This window comes from Apus apus, chromosome 14, assembly GCF_020740795.1.
Source record: "Apus apus isolate bApuApu2 chromosome 14, bApuApu2.pri.cur, whole genome shotgun sequence".
Lineage (NCBI taxonomy): Eukaryota > Metazoa > Chordata > Aves > Apodiformes > Apodidae > Apus > Apus apus.
Genome location: NC_067295.1, coordinates 518309 through 536411, shown reverse-complemented (window position 1 = coordinate 536411; position 18103 = coordinate 518309). Strand labels below are relative to the sequence as shown.

Below are 18103 nucleotides of genomic sequence, written 5' to 3'. Positions count from 1 at the left end.
TTTTGCTTTGCAGGTAAATTGGAAAATTGAGCTTTTTCCTTGTCCCAGAATGGCTCTCCAGCCCCACCCTTAGCTTCCTATAGAATTAGTTTTTGGGAGAAAAAATATCTTTGATTCAGGTAACCAAAGTATTTTGCTTTTGACTTAATTTGTAGCATTTTCAAATTAAAAAGGGGAAAAAGATGAAACAGGTTTTTTTAAAACTTTCTTAGAACAGTCTCACTGATCACTCCAATTTCAAAAAGCGAAGTTAAAAGCTTTCCTGCAGAATGTTTTGCTTTTTTGAAAGACAGCTGTTGCCACTCAAGAAAAAACTCCAGGGAGAAAAAAAAATCCAGATAAAAAGTTGAGAGCAAAGGTAAAGAGATGCATATTAATACAAAGGGTAGTTTTCTGTGCAGCTCCTTCACCTCATATTCTGGATGCAAAAATTTTGTCTGGGTTCAAGAAGCAATGGAACAAAGTAATTGAAAATAAATGAAAGAAGATATGAAATATGACAATGTCACATTTGGTTCAGAAGTCCCTGCTCCACTGCTTAGTGGGCTTTCCAGGGAACGTGTCCCTGGTCGGCCAGCTGCCCCACTCTCTCCCCTGGGTGGTAGTTCTGGCTGCTGTTGGAGGCAGGATTGAGTGCTGAGTGGCAATCTGGAGCAGCTTGTCCCTGCAGCAACTCTGGGTGCTTTAAGGTGCTGCCTCAGACTGTCCTAAGCTGCACTGCAGGATCCTTGATGGAAAATGAGGATTGCCTTGTCAAAGAGAGTTTTAACTTCGTGAAGCTTTTTTGAGGAAACTTTGTGTGGGAACAAGTGACACCAGTCCATGTAGTAAGAAGGGAGTCTTTGGGAGTCAAGCCTAGGTGTCTGGCTGCGATGTGAGGTGGATCCAGACTGCGTGGGGCCCTGGAGATTCCACACAGCCTGGATGCAACCAGGTTGGGCTGGCTGCTGGAGGGGGTGCTGGGGGGCTGAGCACAGCCCCAGCAGTGCCCCTGCTCTCTGCAGGCCACTTTATGTCACCGTGGTGTACCAGGGGAAGTGTTCCCACTGCATGCGGATCGGCGTGGCTGTGCCCATCTCCGGAACGGTGGCCAGGCTGCGTGAGGCCATCTCCTCTGAGACCAAGATACCCACGGAGCAGGTAATAGCTGCTGCAGGACCTTCTGCACGATCACCTGGTCATCCGTTTGTGCTGCCAGTGAGGGACCCATTGGGCACTGTTGGGGAATTCCTCTGTATGAAAAGCTTCAAGAAAGCTTTCGGATCCCACCAAAGGCACTTCCCATACTGCCTTTACCTCAGTCCTTTTCCCTCTTCCTTGCTCCTGGCTGATGTCAGGATGTTTTGAGAAATGTCCTCCTGTAGCAGGAAAATGCTAGTCAAACGACAGGCAGCTCAGCTGGACCAGGCACAGGGAGTTTAATGGGTTCTGGTTTGCTTCTGCTGACTCTAGATCGTGCTGACGGAGATGTACTATGATGGGTTTCATCGTTCCTTCTGTGACAGTGATGACCTGGACACCGTGCATGAAAGCGACTGCATCTTTGCCTTCGAGACCCCAGAGATATTTCGGCCTGAGGGTATCCGCAGTCAGAGGGGTGAGTGCTTACTCTGCCTAATGCCCACCTCAGGGGACTAGGTGAGGGAGCCTTGTTTCAGAAAAGATATACTTGAGAGTAAAAATCCCCCAGGTAGTTGATGTTTTGGTGTATTGATTTCAACTCTGACTTTGTCCAGACTCATTCCAGCAGACTTAATGATGTTGTCAGCCGGGAGGTTATCAAGAAGTGATGTGCTTTCCTTTTTTCCTCTTCCTGGGGCTGATTCTGCAGGCCAGGCTGGCTTAATGTGAAATCTGTTGTCAGGCTTAATTTAAAGACCTGCTAGGGACCAGATGAAGCCACTGAAATTGTGTTATTTAAAATCAGATTGCCAATGATGAATAAACAGTCTCTGGAATGAACAAACACTTTCTCTTTCAAAGCTCAAAAACCTCAGCTTCTCTGCCTCTCCCTCTCTGTGAAAAGGAATAATTGTATACTGAGTAGAGAGAGTGTAATCAAAGGCAAATTTTGTTATTGTAAGTAACAAGTCATGTTTCTGTCACCTTAGCTTTTCTTGCGGGCAGACGAAGCTATGAATACATGTACAAATTACTGTGAAAAATCAGTTAGGTGAGCACTTGCATGGAATTTATTCCTGTAAATAAATAGTCACTGTGAAAGGTAATTGTTCTTCAGAGCCTTCATACACGTAATAAAAATGGTATTGGTTCCATACTCCTGCTCCTCCACAGCTAAAGGAGGGTTACTGGAGGGGGGGCATCAAGGCACTAAAGGCAAATGGCAAACCAAAATATTTCCTTTCTCCTAATCTTTCAGGAATACATGTGAACAATAACCTGAATAACTTGAAATGTGGCACTGAGCACTCCCGAACAATATCTTACTCTCAAGGAACATTGAAATCTGGAAAACTGGAACAGGCCTCTACTAAACCAGCAGTGAATGACAAGATTGTCCTGCTGGTGTGTAACAGGGCGTGTACTGGACAGCAGAGCAAGAGGTAATGGCAACTTCACAGGCAGTTACTGTTCTCTCTGCTTCCTTGATTGATCTGGGTTTTACTGACTATGTAGTGGAAACAGAAGGTGGAGGAGCCACAACTTGCATTCCTAGCTTGTGTTAGGTGCTAAAGAACATGTTGATTGAAAAAAACATTAATGCAGCAAACTACTCCTGATTTTGGTTAACTTCAAATAGACCAGTGTTACTGGGAAGTGGTGATTACGGGTGGGTTGGAAGGACATACTGGCTCTCTATGGAGCTCTCTGGTTTCAGAGGGCCACAAGCACATCTGACCAGATCCTGTGGTATGTGGAGACTTTTGATTGGAGTGGAAGCAGGTGTTGGGGGGAAGCGAGAACCAGCCATGGCAAAGGTGTTTGTCTGAGTGGGAGCTGGGAGCACTCTCAGCCCTGGCAGTGGTTCCACCAGCAGCTGTCCCAGCCAGGTGATGGCTGCAGGGCCTGAACTGAGCTGCTGGAGCACAGAGTGGGGCTGCAGCGCCTCAACAAAGCCCCTCCACATGCCAAGCTAAGCACTTCTCTGGAGACAAGTTTTTAAATACCTGGTTTTGGGGGAGTTCCATCCAAAGCATGCTGAGCTCTGTAGGTGCCGAGTGAGGAGGAGAGTGGCACTCTCAGAGTCTGGGAATCTGATTGCTGCACAGAATAATCTTTTAATTGCTTTCATACCTCCTTCCTGTAGGTTTGGCTTGCCCTTTGTGTTGCATTTGGAAAAAACAATTGCTTGGGATATTCTGCAGAAGGAAATTCTGGAGAAGATGCAGTATTTCCTGCGGCCTGCAGCCTGCATGCAGGTGAGGCAAGTGGTTTGTCTGTTTTGAGACTTCCAGCTCTGTGTGACATGCATTAGCAGGGAAGCTGGTTACTTGGAGTGGTAAACATGCTGCACATGCTGAACTGTTGTTTTCCCAATATTTCTGTGTGCCATCATGTCAAAGACTGGCATTCCACCTCTTTGATCCTTTTGTCTATTTGTGAAAAGTACAAGTAAGGTTAGAGTGATCAGGTGAAGAAATCATGTGCTTCATTTCCTTCCTGGTCTCCAAAAGGTATGTGAGAGATTAGTGCTGCTGTCTGCACTGGAAATCCACTGGTTAGTTGTGTTTGCCTAAAAGAAAAGCTTGCTCAGTGACTTCATGTTTCTGATGAGAACCCACTCTGAGAGCAGAGGGGAAAGAGGGGTGTCTTCTCTGGTCACCCTAGAGGAGCTGTTTGGTACAAAGCCTCAGTTGCTGTTGAGACCTTGTATATTTGCTTTTTCATGTAAAACACGTGTTCTAGGATAAATTACGTGTCAGCAGGTGCTGAGAGCAGGTTTGCACATGGGTGGGTTGGGTTTGAGTCACTGAGATGGCTTCCACTGTCTTTGCAGGTTTGCCCGTTCAGCTTGCGCGTGGTCAGTGTTGTGGGCATAACGTACTTGCTACCTCAGGAGGAGCGACCCCTCTGCCATCCCACAGTGGAAAGGTGAGTTGGTCCTTGTTCCCAGGAGGGGAGAGAGGTTTTGTTGGCTGGGAACTCAGTGTGCGGCCATGCAGAAAGTGACAGTCCTGGTGTGCATGTGTGTCACATCAGCTGGAGTCTCTCCTTGGAAACAGAGAAGAGAATGAAAGTATTACTCCTCCATTTTATTTTTTTCTAGCAACTGATATTCTTTAGAAATGTTTGTAGATGCCTGTTCTGTGAATAAGCCTGCATCTACTTACAGAACTAATGTACTTCGGGCAGTGCAGTGTGACAGCTTTGCCATGTTCTTTGCTGTATGAATTCCTTCTGCTCCTTTGCAGATGTGAGCTGTGTGAGAGTGGAGGAAGGAGGAAGGGCTAGTGAAGTTATTTGCATGTAAAAGATAACATAGGCTCCAGATCGAAGGGTGTTCTAACTTCTGTCTTTTCCTCTCTCCAGGGCATTGAAGTCATGTGGACAGGGGGGAACAGCTCATGTGAAATTAGTGGTAGAGTGGGACAAAGAAACAAAAGATTAGTAAGTATGAAGTAGAAAGCCTTAAAGCGTGTTCACCTGGAGAGCGATGCCTGTGGCTTGCCTGTGTGAATTGTGCCTCCTTCAGCAAACAGGACACCCCTCAAACTTCACCCTGTGGCAGGGACAGACTGGGCCTGGATGCACTGGGCTTGCTCCAACTTGGAGTCCTTTCCTCTGTGGTTGGGGTTTTGCATTATGGATCAGGGATCTTGCCTGTGGCTCCTTCCCCCACAGATCATGGTCTTGTGAGAAAGTTTGTGGGCAGTGAGTAGCCTTTTCTGTCTGAGATAAACTGGAGCAGGTGCCCACTGGAGCTGTCTACCCCTGTGTTCAGTTGTGTTGCCCTGGTAGGATCTCCTGCCAGGCAACTCTCACATGCAGTGAGACAGCTCCAGGAGAGAGCTGCTGTTTGTACCTTCAGAGCAGCTTCTCAGCAGCCTGGGGTGCAGGTGGCTGTGCTGGTAAATGTCTTGTCTCCCTGATGCAGCTTGTTTGTTAATATGGAAGAGGAGTATATTCCAGACTCTGAAAGCGTCCGCCAGCAGAGAGAGCTTCATCACCAACCTCAGACCTGCACTTTATCTCAATGTTTCCAACTGTACACCAAAGAGGAACAGGTAGGACAAGGCTGTGCAGCCAAGACGTGGAAGGTCTGGCTGCTGCCTGAACTCCCGCGCTCAGCACAGTAGCTGTTTTCTGCAAACACTGATTTGTTGAGACAGGAGAATTAATTTGTAAGAGAGCAGTTATCAGTCCTGCTAACAGAGTTTCTCTGCAGTGAGGAGAAAGTTGTGGGAACTACTGCTTTTGGGTGTTTTGTCCTCTAGATGTTGGTATGAGGACTTAATCTTCTGTTCTGTGTTTCCTCCCTGTGAAATAGCAATGCCATCCTGGCATACATTATAAAGAGTTAGAACAATGTGGCTTTGTGGGAATTTGCTGCTCTGTCTTGGAGCAGTTTTGTGTTCCCAAGCCTGAGCAGCACTGGGGTGGGATCAAGGCACCCCCATGGAGTTCAGGGGCCCCCAAATAGCTGCACAGTGGCTGCCTAGCTTGGTTATCCAGAGCATGGCTGCTCTCCTCCTCCAACTCAGCTCCTGGTGTGACAAGGTTGAAGTGACAGGAAGGTGTGCTATAGGGCAGACTAGGGATGGATGTGATCTGGCTGGAACATGAAAGCAATCTGCATTTCTTGGCCAGAGGTTTCTTATCTGCTGGAAAAAGGAATGGTCTTAGAGGTGGACTTCACACCCATGATTAGGCTTTAATGATTTTGGAGCCCCTTTTGTCACCTCCTTCAGAGATGAGAGAAAAGTTGTTTGACAGCTTAAAGCTCTCTGGCCTCTGAGTTCACTGAGCACTGTGCTGTGGAGGGAAGCACATGTGTTTGTGTTTTTTAAAAGACAAATTCTCCTCAGTGGACAGTGAAAATCTCTGCAGTTCTTAACTCTGTTCCATTGGGACATGAGAAGGAAGAGGGTTTCCAGAGGGCTGCAAGGTGTCAGAGAAGACATTCAAACTACACCAGTCTTCTTTCTGTTCTGATTCTTTGCTGCTGTTTTTCTTGTGAGAATACTTCTACTCGGGCTGCTAAGCCTGCCTACTTTTTGCCTTTGTTTTTACTTGTTGCCCTCTTCAAAAGGATTGGGGTGTGTACAGTGGAGATGGGTTCTCTGCACAGCAGCACTACCTGAGTTCTGTTTTGCAATGGAAGTGCCTCCTGCATGAGGCTCTCGTGTCTCTTTGCTTGTCAATATTTTGAGAAACATTCTTGGGAACCCTGCATTTCCAATGAGCTAGATAAGTGCTGAAGGTAGATGGGGTGCCTGGGTCACTGCCTGCACTGGGCCTGGGGCAGCAGAGGAGCAGTGGTGTAGTAACAGCTGCCTTGGAATTTGGAAACTAATACCCACTCATGCCTCCTCCTTGTAGCTTGCCCCAGATGATGCCTGGCGATGCCCACACTGCAAGCAGCTGCAGCAGGGCAGCATCACACTGAGCCTCTGGACCCTGCCTGATGTTCTCATCATACATCTCAAAAGGTTCAGACAGGTAAGGATGTCATCCTCCAGTGATGCTGGAGGACCCCTGCTCAGCAGGGACTGACCTGACTGACTCTCTCTTCTGAAGCAGCTGTTCCTCTCCTGGGTTTGTGTTTTCCCCAGGCTTGGTGGCCTCACTGCAGCTCATGTTGTTCTGTTTATGCAGGAAGGAGACCGAAGGATGAAACTTCAAAACATGGTTAAATTCCCTCTGAGTGGTTTGGACATGACTCCTCATGTTGTTAAACGCAGTCAGAGCAGCTGGAGTCTGCCATCTCACTGGTCACCCTGGAGGCGACCTTACGGTCTTGGAAGGGATCCTGAGGACTATATCTATGACCTCTATGCTGTCTGCAATCATCATGGCACCATGCAAGGGGGACACTATACAGGCAAGTATCCTGCATTATTATGTATGTTAGACCCTTTCAGAAAGGAAAAGGTTGTATTTTCTATTGACAGTCTGTAACTGCTTCATCTTTCTTGGCAAAAGGACCTAATCCAGCTAAAAAGGGCTGGCTATGGTTACTGGAGGAGTAGCTTTTATGGCTTTCAGGATTAGAACAATGTTGACCCCAAATGTCCTACTAGACTTCCCTCTCCCTGCTTCTTTTTTCTCCTTCAGAGTAATACAACCAATCTTTCATGTTTCAGATCTGCTCCTGGCCATTCAGGAGGTATTTGCTCATTGCCTATGTGCACAGCAAGTTTATGAACCCCTCCTTGATCGTTCCAGCAGCTCCCAGAACACCTAGAGTTGCTTGGTGGTTCTTAGGAGCTGTATGAGTTCACACAGCAGAAAGCATGTGTGTCTGGTTTTGCCCTCTGGTGTACATGTCTGGGCTGTGCTCTCCCGGGTGGGCTCAGTCAGGGGGAGATGCACTGGTGGAGGCAGACTGCCACAAGGAACAGAACACAAAGTGAATGCTGTTCTGTGCTGAGCAGTAAAGTACAACAAATAAAATCCTGAACTGTGAGCTGTTTGTTGTGTTCTGGTGGTCTCAGGCCCCCAGCTTATCAGTCAGGCTGGAACAGGATGTGCTGCAGGTATGAATCTGTTCCTTTCATTCTCCTGAGTCCATCATAGCAGATAAGGTCATGTTTAACTTACCATACAGCAAACCTGAGAGTAGTAGAAGTCTAATAGTAATGTGTTTTCTCTCAGCATATTGCAAAAACTCAGTCGATGGCCAGTGGTACTGCTTTGATGACAGTGATGTTCAGCAGCTTCCTGAAAATGAAGTCTGCAAGCAGACAGCTTATATTCTCTTCTACCAGAGACGCACAGCAATCCCATCATGGTCTGCAAACAGCTCTGTGGCAGGTAAACCCCTCTGGCATGGTCAAGGAGTGGGTATAGTTTGTCTTTCATAGATTGTTTGTCCTCTTGAAGAATTTTCTGCCCAGCTCTGCTTAAACGCCCACTCTCTGTCCCAGGACTTGTCAAGGCTTGTCTCCATCTGCTGCCCTGTGCATCAGAGGCCCTGGGAAACTCCCAGCTCTTCTGTCAAGGCCAGTTGTGGCCAAGAGTCTGCAGAGATGGGGGAGCCCCCCTCTACCTTCATGGGTAGTTCTGCTCAGAGCTGCCCTTGTCAAAACCACAACATAAAAATGTGAGGAGCTCCTTCCTTCCAGCAGTGCTGTTGGTCCCAGCCAGCAGCTGGTGTGTTGGTGGAATCCAGGGTGAGCTGGGGCCAGATGCAGCCTTGGTGACCTGCCTTTGGAAAGGAAGGTTTGCACTGCATTTTTGTGGTAGCTCAAGGACAGCCCTCTCTCTGTGTGCTGTTGCACTGATTCTTTTGGTTCACAACACACTGGGATAAGTGCAATTCTGTCATTCACTTACGACTGTAACTGTTTCACCAGCACAGAGGTGTTCTCTCAGCAGTGTCTGGGTGCCGTGGCTGTGTGGGCTCCAGACTCCGGGTGTCTGTGGAAGCCAGTGTGCTACAAGATGTGGCTCTCGGTGGTCTTCCAAGGTTTCATGTGTTCTGCAGCTGCACATTCCTGGCCTGATGTCTGTGCCTGGTTCCTTGCAGGCTCCACAAGCTCCTCGCTCTGCGAGCACTGGGTCAGCCGCCTGCCCGGCAGCAAGCAGCCCAGCGTGGCCTCTGCAGCCTCCTCGCGCCGCACGTCTCTGGCTTCGCTCTCGGAGTCGGTAGAGCTGACTGGGGAAAGGAGTGAAGATGATGGTGTGTATCAACACTGCCCTGTGTGTGTGTGGGGTGCTGGGCCGTGAGCCTTTCTGGTACAAGATCCCGACTAAAATAGCTGCCAAATACGTAGTTCCAAGGGACAGTTGCTCTAGTGGCTGAGGCAGGCACTTGTTAGGGACAGATGGGTTCTGACACAGGTGAGCTTTTCTCTGGTGTGAAAGGATGGAGAAGAGCAGGGCAGGAACCCTAAGGAGTCTTTCAAAGAAAGGAAATACCACCAGTGAAACCTCTCAGTCAAGACCTTTTTGTGCTTTTGTTTTTTATGGGTTTCACTTCAGCACCTTTGCAGGGAGGCTGACATATCACTACAGCTTAGCACAGGTGCTGGTCACTGCTCCCAGGGTGGTGAGAAGATACACAGATTCAGTTGTTTGCGCAAATAACTGTTCAATTCTGGTCTTTGCCTGGCTTCTCCACCTAGTGCCTTGTAACTTCACAAAATGTGGAGCTTCGGGGAACAGTCTGAGCATTTTGAAGCAGGTAGAGAGATATCCCTGCAGCAGTGTTGTGGTAACTGTCAGATCTAACCACGGTAATAGCATTTCTGAGGTGCTTGTTGTTGAACTTTGTGTTTGTAAGTAAAATGAATTGATTCCTTCAAAGAGGCTGGAATCCTGCTTTGCCTTTTGCAGGATAGTATGGGAAGATATTCTTTCATACAGAAAAAGGTTTTTCTGGGAGCACAATTGTAGCTGGTGAACTTGTTTCTAGTTTCAGGGTGCATCACGTGTTTGGTCTCTTGCTGCTCAGGGATGAGAGGAAAATCTGGGTTTTCAGTTACAAGATTCATAGAGTTACTTCTGGGTGACCACTAGCAAATAACAGTTGTTGAATTCCTTATTCAGCTTTTTACGCCTGAATCTGTGCCTGCAGCAGACATGAAGAGCCAGGCACACAGTGTGGTGTAGGTGGGCTGTCTGACTCTTAGGGAAGTAACATCTGTGGATGGGTGGGACAAACCAGCTCCCTGTTTGGCTTTCATACTGAGGATGTCACGTTCTTTCTCTGCAGGAGGATTTTCAACCCGTCCCTTTGTGAGGAGCGTCCAGCGTCAGAGCTTGTCATCTCGATCCTCTGTCACCAGCCCACTGGCAGTGAGTGAAAATGGTGTCAGGCCCTCGTGGTCTCTCTCTGCAAAACTGCAGTTCCGCTCCAACTCTCCATCCCGCTTCTCTGGAGATTCCCCCATACATACCTCTGCTTCCACCCTGGAGAAGATCGGGGAGGCTGCTGATGATAAAGTCTCCACCTCTTGCTTTGGCAGCCTGAGGAACCTCTCTAGCAGCTACTTGGAGCCCTGTGACAGCAGTCGGCGAGAGCACAGGACGGCTCGCAGAGCTCCCTTGGCTGTCATGGAAGGGGCATTCAGGGAAGAGTCTGTTGTAAGGACATCGAGCTCAGATCTTTCAGATGGCTATGGTAGAAGCTCTGTGCAGCCTGACAGGAGTCACCCTGCTTTGGACCATTTTGATAACAACAATCAGATTGCCTTTGTTGATCAGAGTGATTCTGTAGATAGCTCTCCAGTCAAGGAGGTGAAAGCCCCCAGTGGGACCGGGCTGGCTGCAGAGAAGGCAGATGGCACCCCTAGGAAGGTTCACAGCTCCAAAGGAGTTTCTGAGCCAGACAGGTGTTTGAGGAAGGGAAGGACAGCCTTATCTAACCAAGAGACCAGAGTCTCTCACTCTTCTCCTCCTTCACTGAAGAGTTCCCAGAAGGTTTCCCGGTCTAGAATTAAGACCGACTCCTCTAGGGCCAGTGGGCGACATGGGTCTCCTGCTGCCACTCAGACTAAGAAGGACCATAGCACGAAGCCCCTTGAGGTGGCTGTCCCATCGGCTCAACAGAAGCAAAGGTCAGGTGGTTCTCCATCCTCCACAGCTGCCAAGAAAACCCCATCAGGCTCATTGACTAAGGGCTCTTCTGGTGGGAAGAGCCGGACTTCAGATCGAAGCCTCAGCAGAGAGGGCTCTAAGATAAGTCTGGGGTCAGATAAAACGAGTGTTACCAGCAGCTCAAGAACGAGCTCCCCACGGGTCAGCCACTCCAGGAGTGACAGCAGGGCAGTAGACAGCAAGCATGTGCGGAGTTCCTCTATGGCCAACCTGCGGTCTCCAAATGTCGGTGTGCGTTCTGGTTTGAAGAGGGACAGCAAGTCAGAAGAGAAAGGATTGTCTTTCTTTAAATCAGCCCTAAGGCAGAAGGAGACCCGGAGGTCAGCAGACCTGGGAAAGACAACAATGCTCTCAAAAAAGACAGCGAGTGGCAGTTCCAAGTCAGGCAGTAAAAATGTGCTGGAAGACAAATCGGAGAACGGTGTTGTCCCACCAGCCTCTCAAACCAATGCCAACATGACTGCAAAAGAAAAACTTGCCCCAAAAGATGCCACACCCAACAAACATTCTCTGCTATCCAGTCGCAAGTCCAAGTCTTCCCAGCTAGATCCCGGAGTCCAGTCTCCTCCCTCCAGTGGCAAGCAGTCTGCTGACAAGCCACTGAAAAAGTTACCTTCCAGCATGCAGGTGTCTGTACGGCCTTCTCTGGAACCTCAGTGAAATGCTGCAATCCAGGTGTCTTTTCTTCTGCTGAGAAGCTAATTTATTCTGAGCTCTTGTTTTTGTGGGTTTTTTTATTTTTTTATTTTTTTTTGTTCATGTGCCTAGTGTATGTTTGAGGAGAAGTTAACTGCAAGTTGTTCAAGCGCCTTTTGATTCTGCCATCAAACCAAATAGCCACAGGCAGCCAGCACTGATGCAAGTAGTGCAGCTGGAGTCATTGAACACAAACGCAGCTGTCCCATAGCACTTGGACAGGAGTCTCTATTGAAAATGCAACAACTTCCCTCAGATTCAAGTTTTGAAATCTGAAACCCCAGTTGTACTGACACTGGTGTGCTTTGTAGGGCTGTGAACTGATGTTTCTTTGGTCTTGTCCTGAGCAGGCTGTGTCCACGCTGGTGTGTGGCCTTGTTCTGAGCTGTGGAGGACGCAAAGGAAACCGGAGAGACTGCCGCTTCTTTATGCTCTCTCTCAACCCCTTCTCCCTGCGCCCCTTCATTTTTCAAGCTTTCTAAAGGGCAATATTTCAACACTAATGTTGTTTCTCAGGTATATACTCAGCCAGTATAGGAGGGACTAGCATTAGTGGATGGGCAGAAAGGTACCTGTGTGTCTGTGCATGTGTGTGTCTGTGATAGATTTCACTTTTGCATTCCAAGAGCAGAAAGCTTTTTTTTATTACAAAATGTAACCTGATTTTTTGGTTGCTATGTCTATGAAGAGTTTTACTCTGTCCATACCCAAGGCAACCTCTACCCTGTCCTCTTTAATTGCTCTGTCTTCTGAAACACTATACTACGCAACAGAAGAAATCACTAAGCAGCAGCTGGTTGGGTTGTCAGCTTGTGCCTGAGGAAAGGCGAGGTGGGAGGTGGTTGCAGTGTCCTAGGAGAGCTGTCATCATGTCCCTGGATGGCAGTGCTGCTGTCAGGACCCCTGCTCAAACTCCCTAGAAGAAGCATTTCCTAGTGTGCTCAGATGTTTATTCGTAGTGGTGTGAATACAGCATCTGTTATTTATAGGAGCAATGTTTAGATGAGCCAAGTGTCATCTTGTCTTCTCTGCCTTCTCTGAGCATGCTTTGAACAAGCCTCTTGGAGCAGGTTGGAGGGGCTCTACCAAAATACCACCAGGCAGTTTTTCCCTCTCTCCAAGGCACTGCTGCCTTCCCCCCTTGCCTGCTGCCCCCGGCTGCCACGCGTCCCTCAGCGCAGCGATCCCCGGTGTGTCTGACAGTCTCTATCAGGGTTAAAACACTACATCTACTGATGTCTTTGTTTACATGCCCTTCTTAAGGGGAGATTCCTCAAGTTCTTTAAGATTTCTCTTAAAAATGTGGATTCCTGAAGTCCTTTTATATACATGTGGTGTAGCATTATTTTTAATTTCATGAGGTTTTATGAATGTGCTGCATATTCCTGAGGTCCAGCAGCAATCTGGCGTGTAGCTCAGGACATGCAGCAGCTGGGCAGTGTGCTGGGCATGCTTGTCTTTGGAGAGAGGTCACGGCCTGTCAGACAGTCGCGTTTGGCAAAACTTCTCAAGGCGTAGCATGTGTACAGATGTAATTGTACATCTTTTCTGTCACTGTAACAAACAGCCCTCAAACAAGTAGTTGCTCTGAGCTAGGCTGTTCCCCTCCTCCCTTGAACTGATGTGCTGATGACCCTGCAAGAAGCCTTGTCCCCAGCTCTGCTGGGCACACTGCTGCTCCATGGTCACGTTTCTGCTCGGGTCAGCACACGTCTGCAGCGAGCTTGGGAGGGGTGTGGGGGCAGCTGCCCCAGGGGGCAGGCAGCGTGTGCGGAGCTGAGCAGGGAGCACGGAGCTGTGCTCAGCGGTGACAGGGACCCCGCTGCAGTGTGGCCCTTACTCTGTCCCCTCGTGCTGCAGTACTGACCTTACATGACCTTCATGTAACCCAGAAGCAATGCCAGTAGCCTGCATGTTTTTACAATATGCTGGACTCTGTGCCCTGGACTATGTTTTTTAACCTGAACATGATCATCTTCTTGATGTGTTTCTTCTCCTGGGTGTTGTTTCAATCTCATTTATTGCAGCAACATGAAGCAAAGATTGCATTACTTGCTTCTTAAATGTATGACTGGGATTATTGATGGATTATTTTTTGTTATATCCAGCAGAGCAGATAAGACTTGCTTCACATTGTAGTACTTAAATTACTCCCTGAAATGTTGATGTTGAAGTATTTGTTTAAGGTTTTATCTGTATTAAGGTCTTGCACTGTGTTGGCTCTTCTCTTGTAACAACTCTTCTAGCAAGAATGTAATTCTGGTAGCTAGCGCTAACTTGCCTTGGTATCTTTTAATAGCCAACCTAGTTTTCTGTGTGTTTTACCATGGGACATTTGTGGAAGGTTATTTTTATCAAATGACGTTTTCTTTTCATGCCATCGTTCACTGAGGGAGTTTAAACTGGAAGACAGTGTATGGTTTTTGAGCTAGTTTTGTTCCTCTATTGCAAGCCTGGACTGAAGGAAATTTGAAGCCATGTCCAAAGTGGTGTTTTAGCTGAATGCCAGTTCACTATGTTTGCATTTGGTGGCACTTGGGGTCTGGTGGTCCCATGAATGAGAGCGGCTGCTGCCTGGGCCCGCAGGGGATGGTGGTGGCTGCAGGACCCCGGAGCCCATGGTCTGGAGGGGCACAAGGCAGCCTCATGGCTGGAAAATGCCTTGGAATGCTCAGGCCCAGCACCATCCCCATCCTCACAGCCGTGCCAGCCCTGGGGGAGGTGGGCTCTGAGCCCTGGGGGGGCTGTGCAGTGTGTGTCCCATGTCTTGGCTGAGCTCCCTGCATCAGCCTCTGTAACTCGCCTTTCACACTACGTCTCTAGTCTGACACTTGCTCCTGTTCCTGGGGTCAGCTCTCTGGACACAGGAAGAAGCAGCACCTTCATTCCAGTGCTAGATTCCTGCTGGAGTCACCTAAAGATATTATTTTTATCCTTTTTGGGCTGCATCTTTTGGATAGTGTTTAGTAGTATACAAATTATAAGCACATTTTCAATGACGTGTATTGAAGAGGCACCTTTTATTTGTATTAATCACATTTGATAGACAATTCGGTGCCTGCAGTTCTCTGTAACTTCTAAGTGTCTCACTTTGGGTGTATAAATTGTTAACCCTTTCAAACTTATCAAATATGGCTAAATAAAAAAAAAAAAGCTTAGGATAGAAAGTTAGCAGCTTAATTACAGTACATTTATTCCACTGTGCCCTCATCTGTCTAGCTGCAGGGTTGTTTGCTTTCCAAAGCTGAAACTTGAGCATGACCAACCATTTTTTTTTCTCAGTAATAAAGCAGTAATAAAGCAGTTCTGCATGGCACTTCTCTTGCTGTACCAAATGCATGCACTTACTAACTATGCAAGCATCTAACACAAACCATAGACCGAGCTTTCAGTATCAGAAGCCACGAGGCAGACTTGGGAGCTCTGCTGAGTCTGTGCCTCTGTTCTTGGTGCAGCTGCGTGTCAGCACACGGGAGCATGTCCCTGGGTTCCTGCTTTGTTTGCACATCTTTGATTCTTTCCTTTGCAGAATTCTGCATATACTGACAAGGCTGGAGTGTAGCATAATGTCAAAGGGATCTGAAATGTTGAAATGAAAAAATCTGGTTTTCTGTGTTGTATTGTTTTTTTTCTTTATTTTTCCTTTTTTTTTTTTTTTAACCAGGGAAAACCTGATCAGTGTTCTGTGTAGCCTGCCCTTTCCCATGTAACTTAAATGACACGTTCTGTGTTGTCAGAAGAGGCAGTCACCTGTAGCCATATGAGCACTCAAAAAAATAAGAGGTTTTGTCGAGTTGCTGTGCTGAGGGAGCAGCTCCCAGTGTGGGTGTGCTGCCTGTACTGGTCACAGGCTCTGCCTCCTGGGCCCCAGCTGCCCTGGGGGTGGGTCTGCTCCCCCTTGGCGCTCCAGAACCCAGATGCTGCTGGTGCTGGAGCCGCAGGGTGGCTGGGGCAGCTGGGGCTGCAGCCCATGGGCTGTGCTGGGCAGAGCGGGCAGCTGGGGCTGCCCTGGGGCTGGGAGGCTGCCTGCGAGGCTGGCAAGGAGTGGCAGGTTACTCAGCTGTCACTGAGAAGGTTTGGAAATGACATTCCAAATAATTTTACTGTTACCTTTTTTTGTATCTTTGCCATTTGCCTACTAGCCCAAAATAATTTGGCAGCATCTGATGTTACCTGTGGAGGGAACTGAAATTTAGTTTTAATCTGTGGTGAGATGAAAGTACTACAAGGTTTTCTTAATAAAAGCACCGTAAAGCATTTACTATTAGGAGCTTTATTTTGTAAAATTAAAGTACCTGAAGACTTGTACGATATCTATACTAGGTCTAAAGGTTTAGGGAATCTTATATTTTTTTAAATGCCATAGCACTCAATTTATCTGCAAATAGTGTTTTAAAAGACACAGATTAAAGCTAAGTGTAAACACAAATTCGTTTCACTCTAGGCCCTGCAGCACAAACACATTGCAAGGAAGTTACTGTTAGGTTTGTATGGCATTTGTGCAGTGCAATAAGAAACCATTTTTAGGTGCTACATTGCCTTGGGTAGGGTGACACAAGGGAATACAGGCTACAAGTGGCTAGAGTATTTTCTTGTGGCCTTCCAAGTAGTAATTTGTACAGATCTGCTCACCAACTGTGCCTCACCATTGGTTAAAATTGAATTTTAAGTCCTGTTGCAAATGCAGTTTCTCTTCTGGACACAATGTCAGATTTTACACTGGAGTATCTACAGTTCTAAAAACTGCATGTCACATCACTGTACACTGATATTGGGATGTGGGGCTTGCCCACACCTTTGATATTCTCTTCTGTATTTTAATGTTTTTGAACTGTACAGTAATCTGGAAAGCAGGCTGTCTTTACTTGGGATTGAACATTGTACCATAAATTTTAAATTATTTGAGGACAAGTGCATGAGACTGTGTCAATGCCTTTTATTATTTATTTGTATGTTTTATTATTCAAGGTGTATGCACTTTTAATATGCAGAATTTATATTTTTATGTTAAAAATCATTTTCTTTCAGAAAGAAGAGTTTGAATATGAGGAATTGGAAATAAGTGCAAAAAGGGGAATATGTAATAAAATACAATAAATTTATTACTAGGCAACCTGCCTGAGCGAGCATTTTTCCACATCCTCACTGGACATGGTGGCAGCAGCTGCACATCCACTGCCTGCTGCCCTGGGCCCCCCTGGGCTTGCTCGTGGACCCCTTTCTCTTGTCTTGGGTTTGTACCAGCCCTGGGAGCCCAGCAGGGTTGGAGCTGCTGTGCTGATGTGCTGTGCTGCCTGTGTGGGACTCCTGCCCCTGCAGGAGGGTCCGTGTGTGCTCAGGTGACCATGGGGGCTTCAGTGCTGGCTCTGCTGTGCAGGCAGGGCAGGAGGGCAACAGCCCAGGAGCTTCCCTCTGCATCCTGAGCAGGGCTCCTCACTGCTCCTCTTGGGAGACAAAAACCCAGAGGCCTGTTTCTGGGCACAGACCTGTGTGCTGGGGAGCGGGCTGCAGGACCTAGATGGAGCTTCTCTGTGCCGGTGAGTTTGGTCTGTGAGCCCCGTGATCTGGCTCCTCTTCAGGGTGCAGGGGCTCGCACTTGGCCAGGCAGAGGTGGGGTCTCCCTGTCTACCCAGCCATCCCATGGCATCCAGGCTCAGTATCCCTGTTCTGCCCCTAAAGCCCTGTGGAAAGCTTGGATGGAGGTGGCTGCCCTGGCTCCCATCTGTCTGTGGGTCTGATCCTGGCTTCCCATCTGTGTTGGCACTATGTCCCAGGGCTGTCCTCCCCTGGCTGGCAGTACAAGGCTCAGGTGAGAGTGTCCCTGCGTCCCTCGTGCAGGGCTGGTGCTGGCCACTCCACCCTGCTCTTTGTCCCCAGGCTGCTGTTCCCATACAGTGTGTGGCTCTGCTGTTTGAGGTTTGGTTCAATGTTTGCTGTTTTCAATGGTTCTGTATTGAACTGAGCCTTAAACTGCGCAAGAGTGATGGTGTGTTTAACTGTGTGCTCCTGCAGCTCTGCATCCTAATGGTGTTTCTCATGTAGCAGGGTGTGCAGCAGTGCCTCTCTGCCATGGAGGAGAACCTGGGATGCAGATGGGCTGTGCCTGCTGCTCCCTTGGCCTGGTGAGGAGGACACAGAGGATCGACCGAGGCAGGAGGAGGATGAGCTGCGCCGACTGCACAGGAGGATCTGTGTCTCTGCACAGGTGGCTGCAGGGGACACTCTGGGCTGGGTGAGCTGCTCCAGCTGTGGCTGCTGCAGGTACAGCTGGGCAGCCATCCCCAGCTGCTGGGCTGCCTGCGCTCTGCTCTGCAATGCCAGTGCCATGTGAGGTCCTTCAGCAATCCAGCGTGTCACCTTGGCTGAAGAGCAAGGGATGGAAGATGCTGTGGCTGGACCTGCCCGGGGTTATTTTCACTGTGGACTCTGATCTTCCTGTTTGAGTGAGATATCAGATGGGGGTAGTGGGGGCTGGTGCTCATGCTTCACAAACCTCCCTTAAATGCACTTTTTGATTCTTGAGGATTTTCCCCTTTCTCTCTTACTGCAGCCTCGTGTCTGGCTGCCGCTGTTTGGGTGTCACCTTTGCTATATTGCTAGAGCAAACAGGCATGGGGTGGTTGGTGTTTATCCATCACTGAATTTGTTTGTAAGCTGCTGCTCATAGGGCTGGTCTACTCCAAGA

The 18103-nt window shown here is 48.2% G+C and overlaps 1 protein-coding gene across 1 annotated transcript in view; it reads left to right on the top strand.

Moving 5' to 3' along the window:
* USP31 (ubiquitin specific peptidase 31) overlaps positions 1-16531 on the top strand; it is a 28577-nt gene extending 12046 nt beyond the window's left edge. The window contains exons 5-16 of the mRNA XM_051632262.1: positions 1005-1140; positions 1453-1597; positions 2381-2564; positions 3269-3380; positions 3959-4053; positions 4492-4569; positions 5057-5186; positions 6502-6621; positions 6778-7003; positions 7777-7935; positions 8651-8803; positions 9839-16531. Of these exons, the coding sequence (XP_051488222.1) occupies positions 1005-1140; positions 1453-1597; positions 2381-2564; positions 3269-3380; positions 3959-4053; positions 4492-4569; positions 5057-5186; positions 6502-6621; positions 6778-7003; positions 7777-7935; positions 8651-8803; positions 9839-11382 (3082 nt within the window). The 3' untranslated portion in view covers positions 11383-16531. The remainder of the gene's footprint in view (positions 1-1004; positions 1141-1452; positions 1598-2380; positions 2565-3268; positions 3381-3958; positions 4054-4491; positions 4570-5056; positions 5187-6501; positions 6622-6777; positions 7004-7776; positions 7936-8650; positions 8804-9838) is intronic.
* Positions 16532-18103: the final 1572 nt, after the last annotated feature.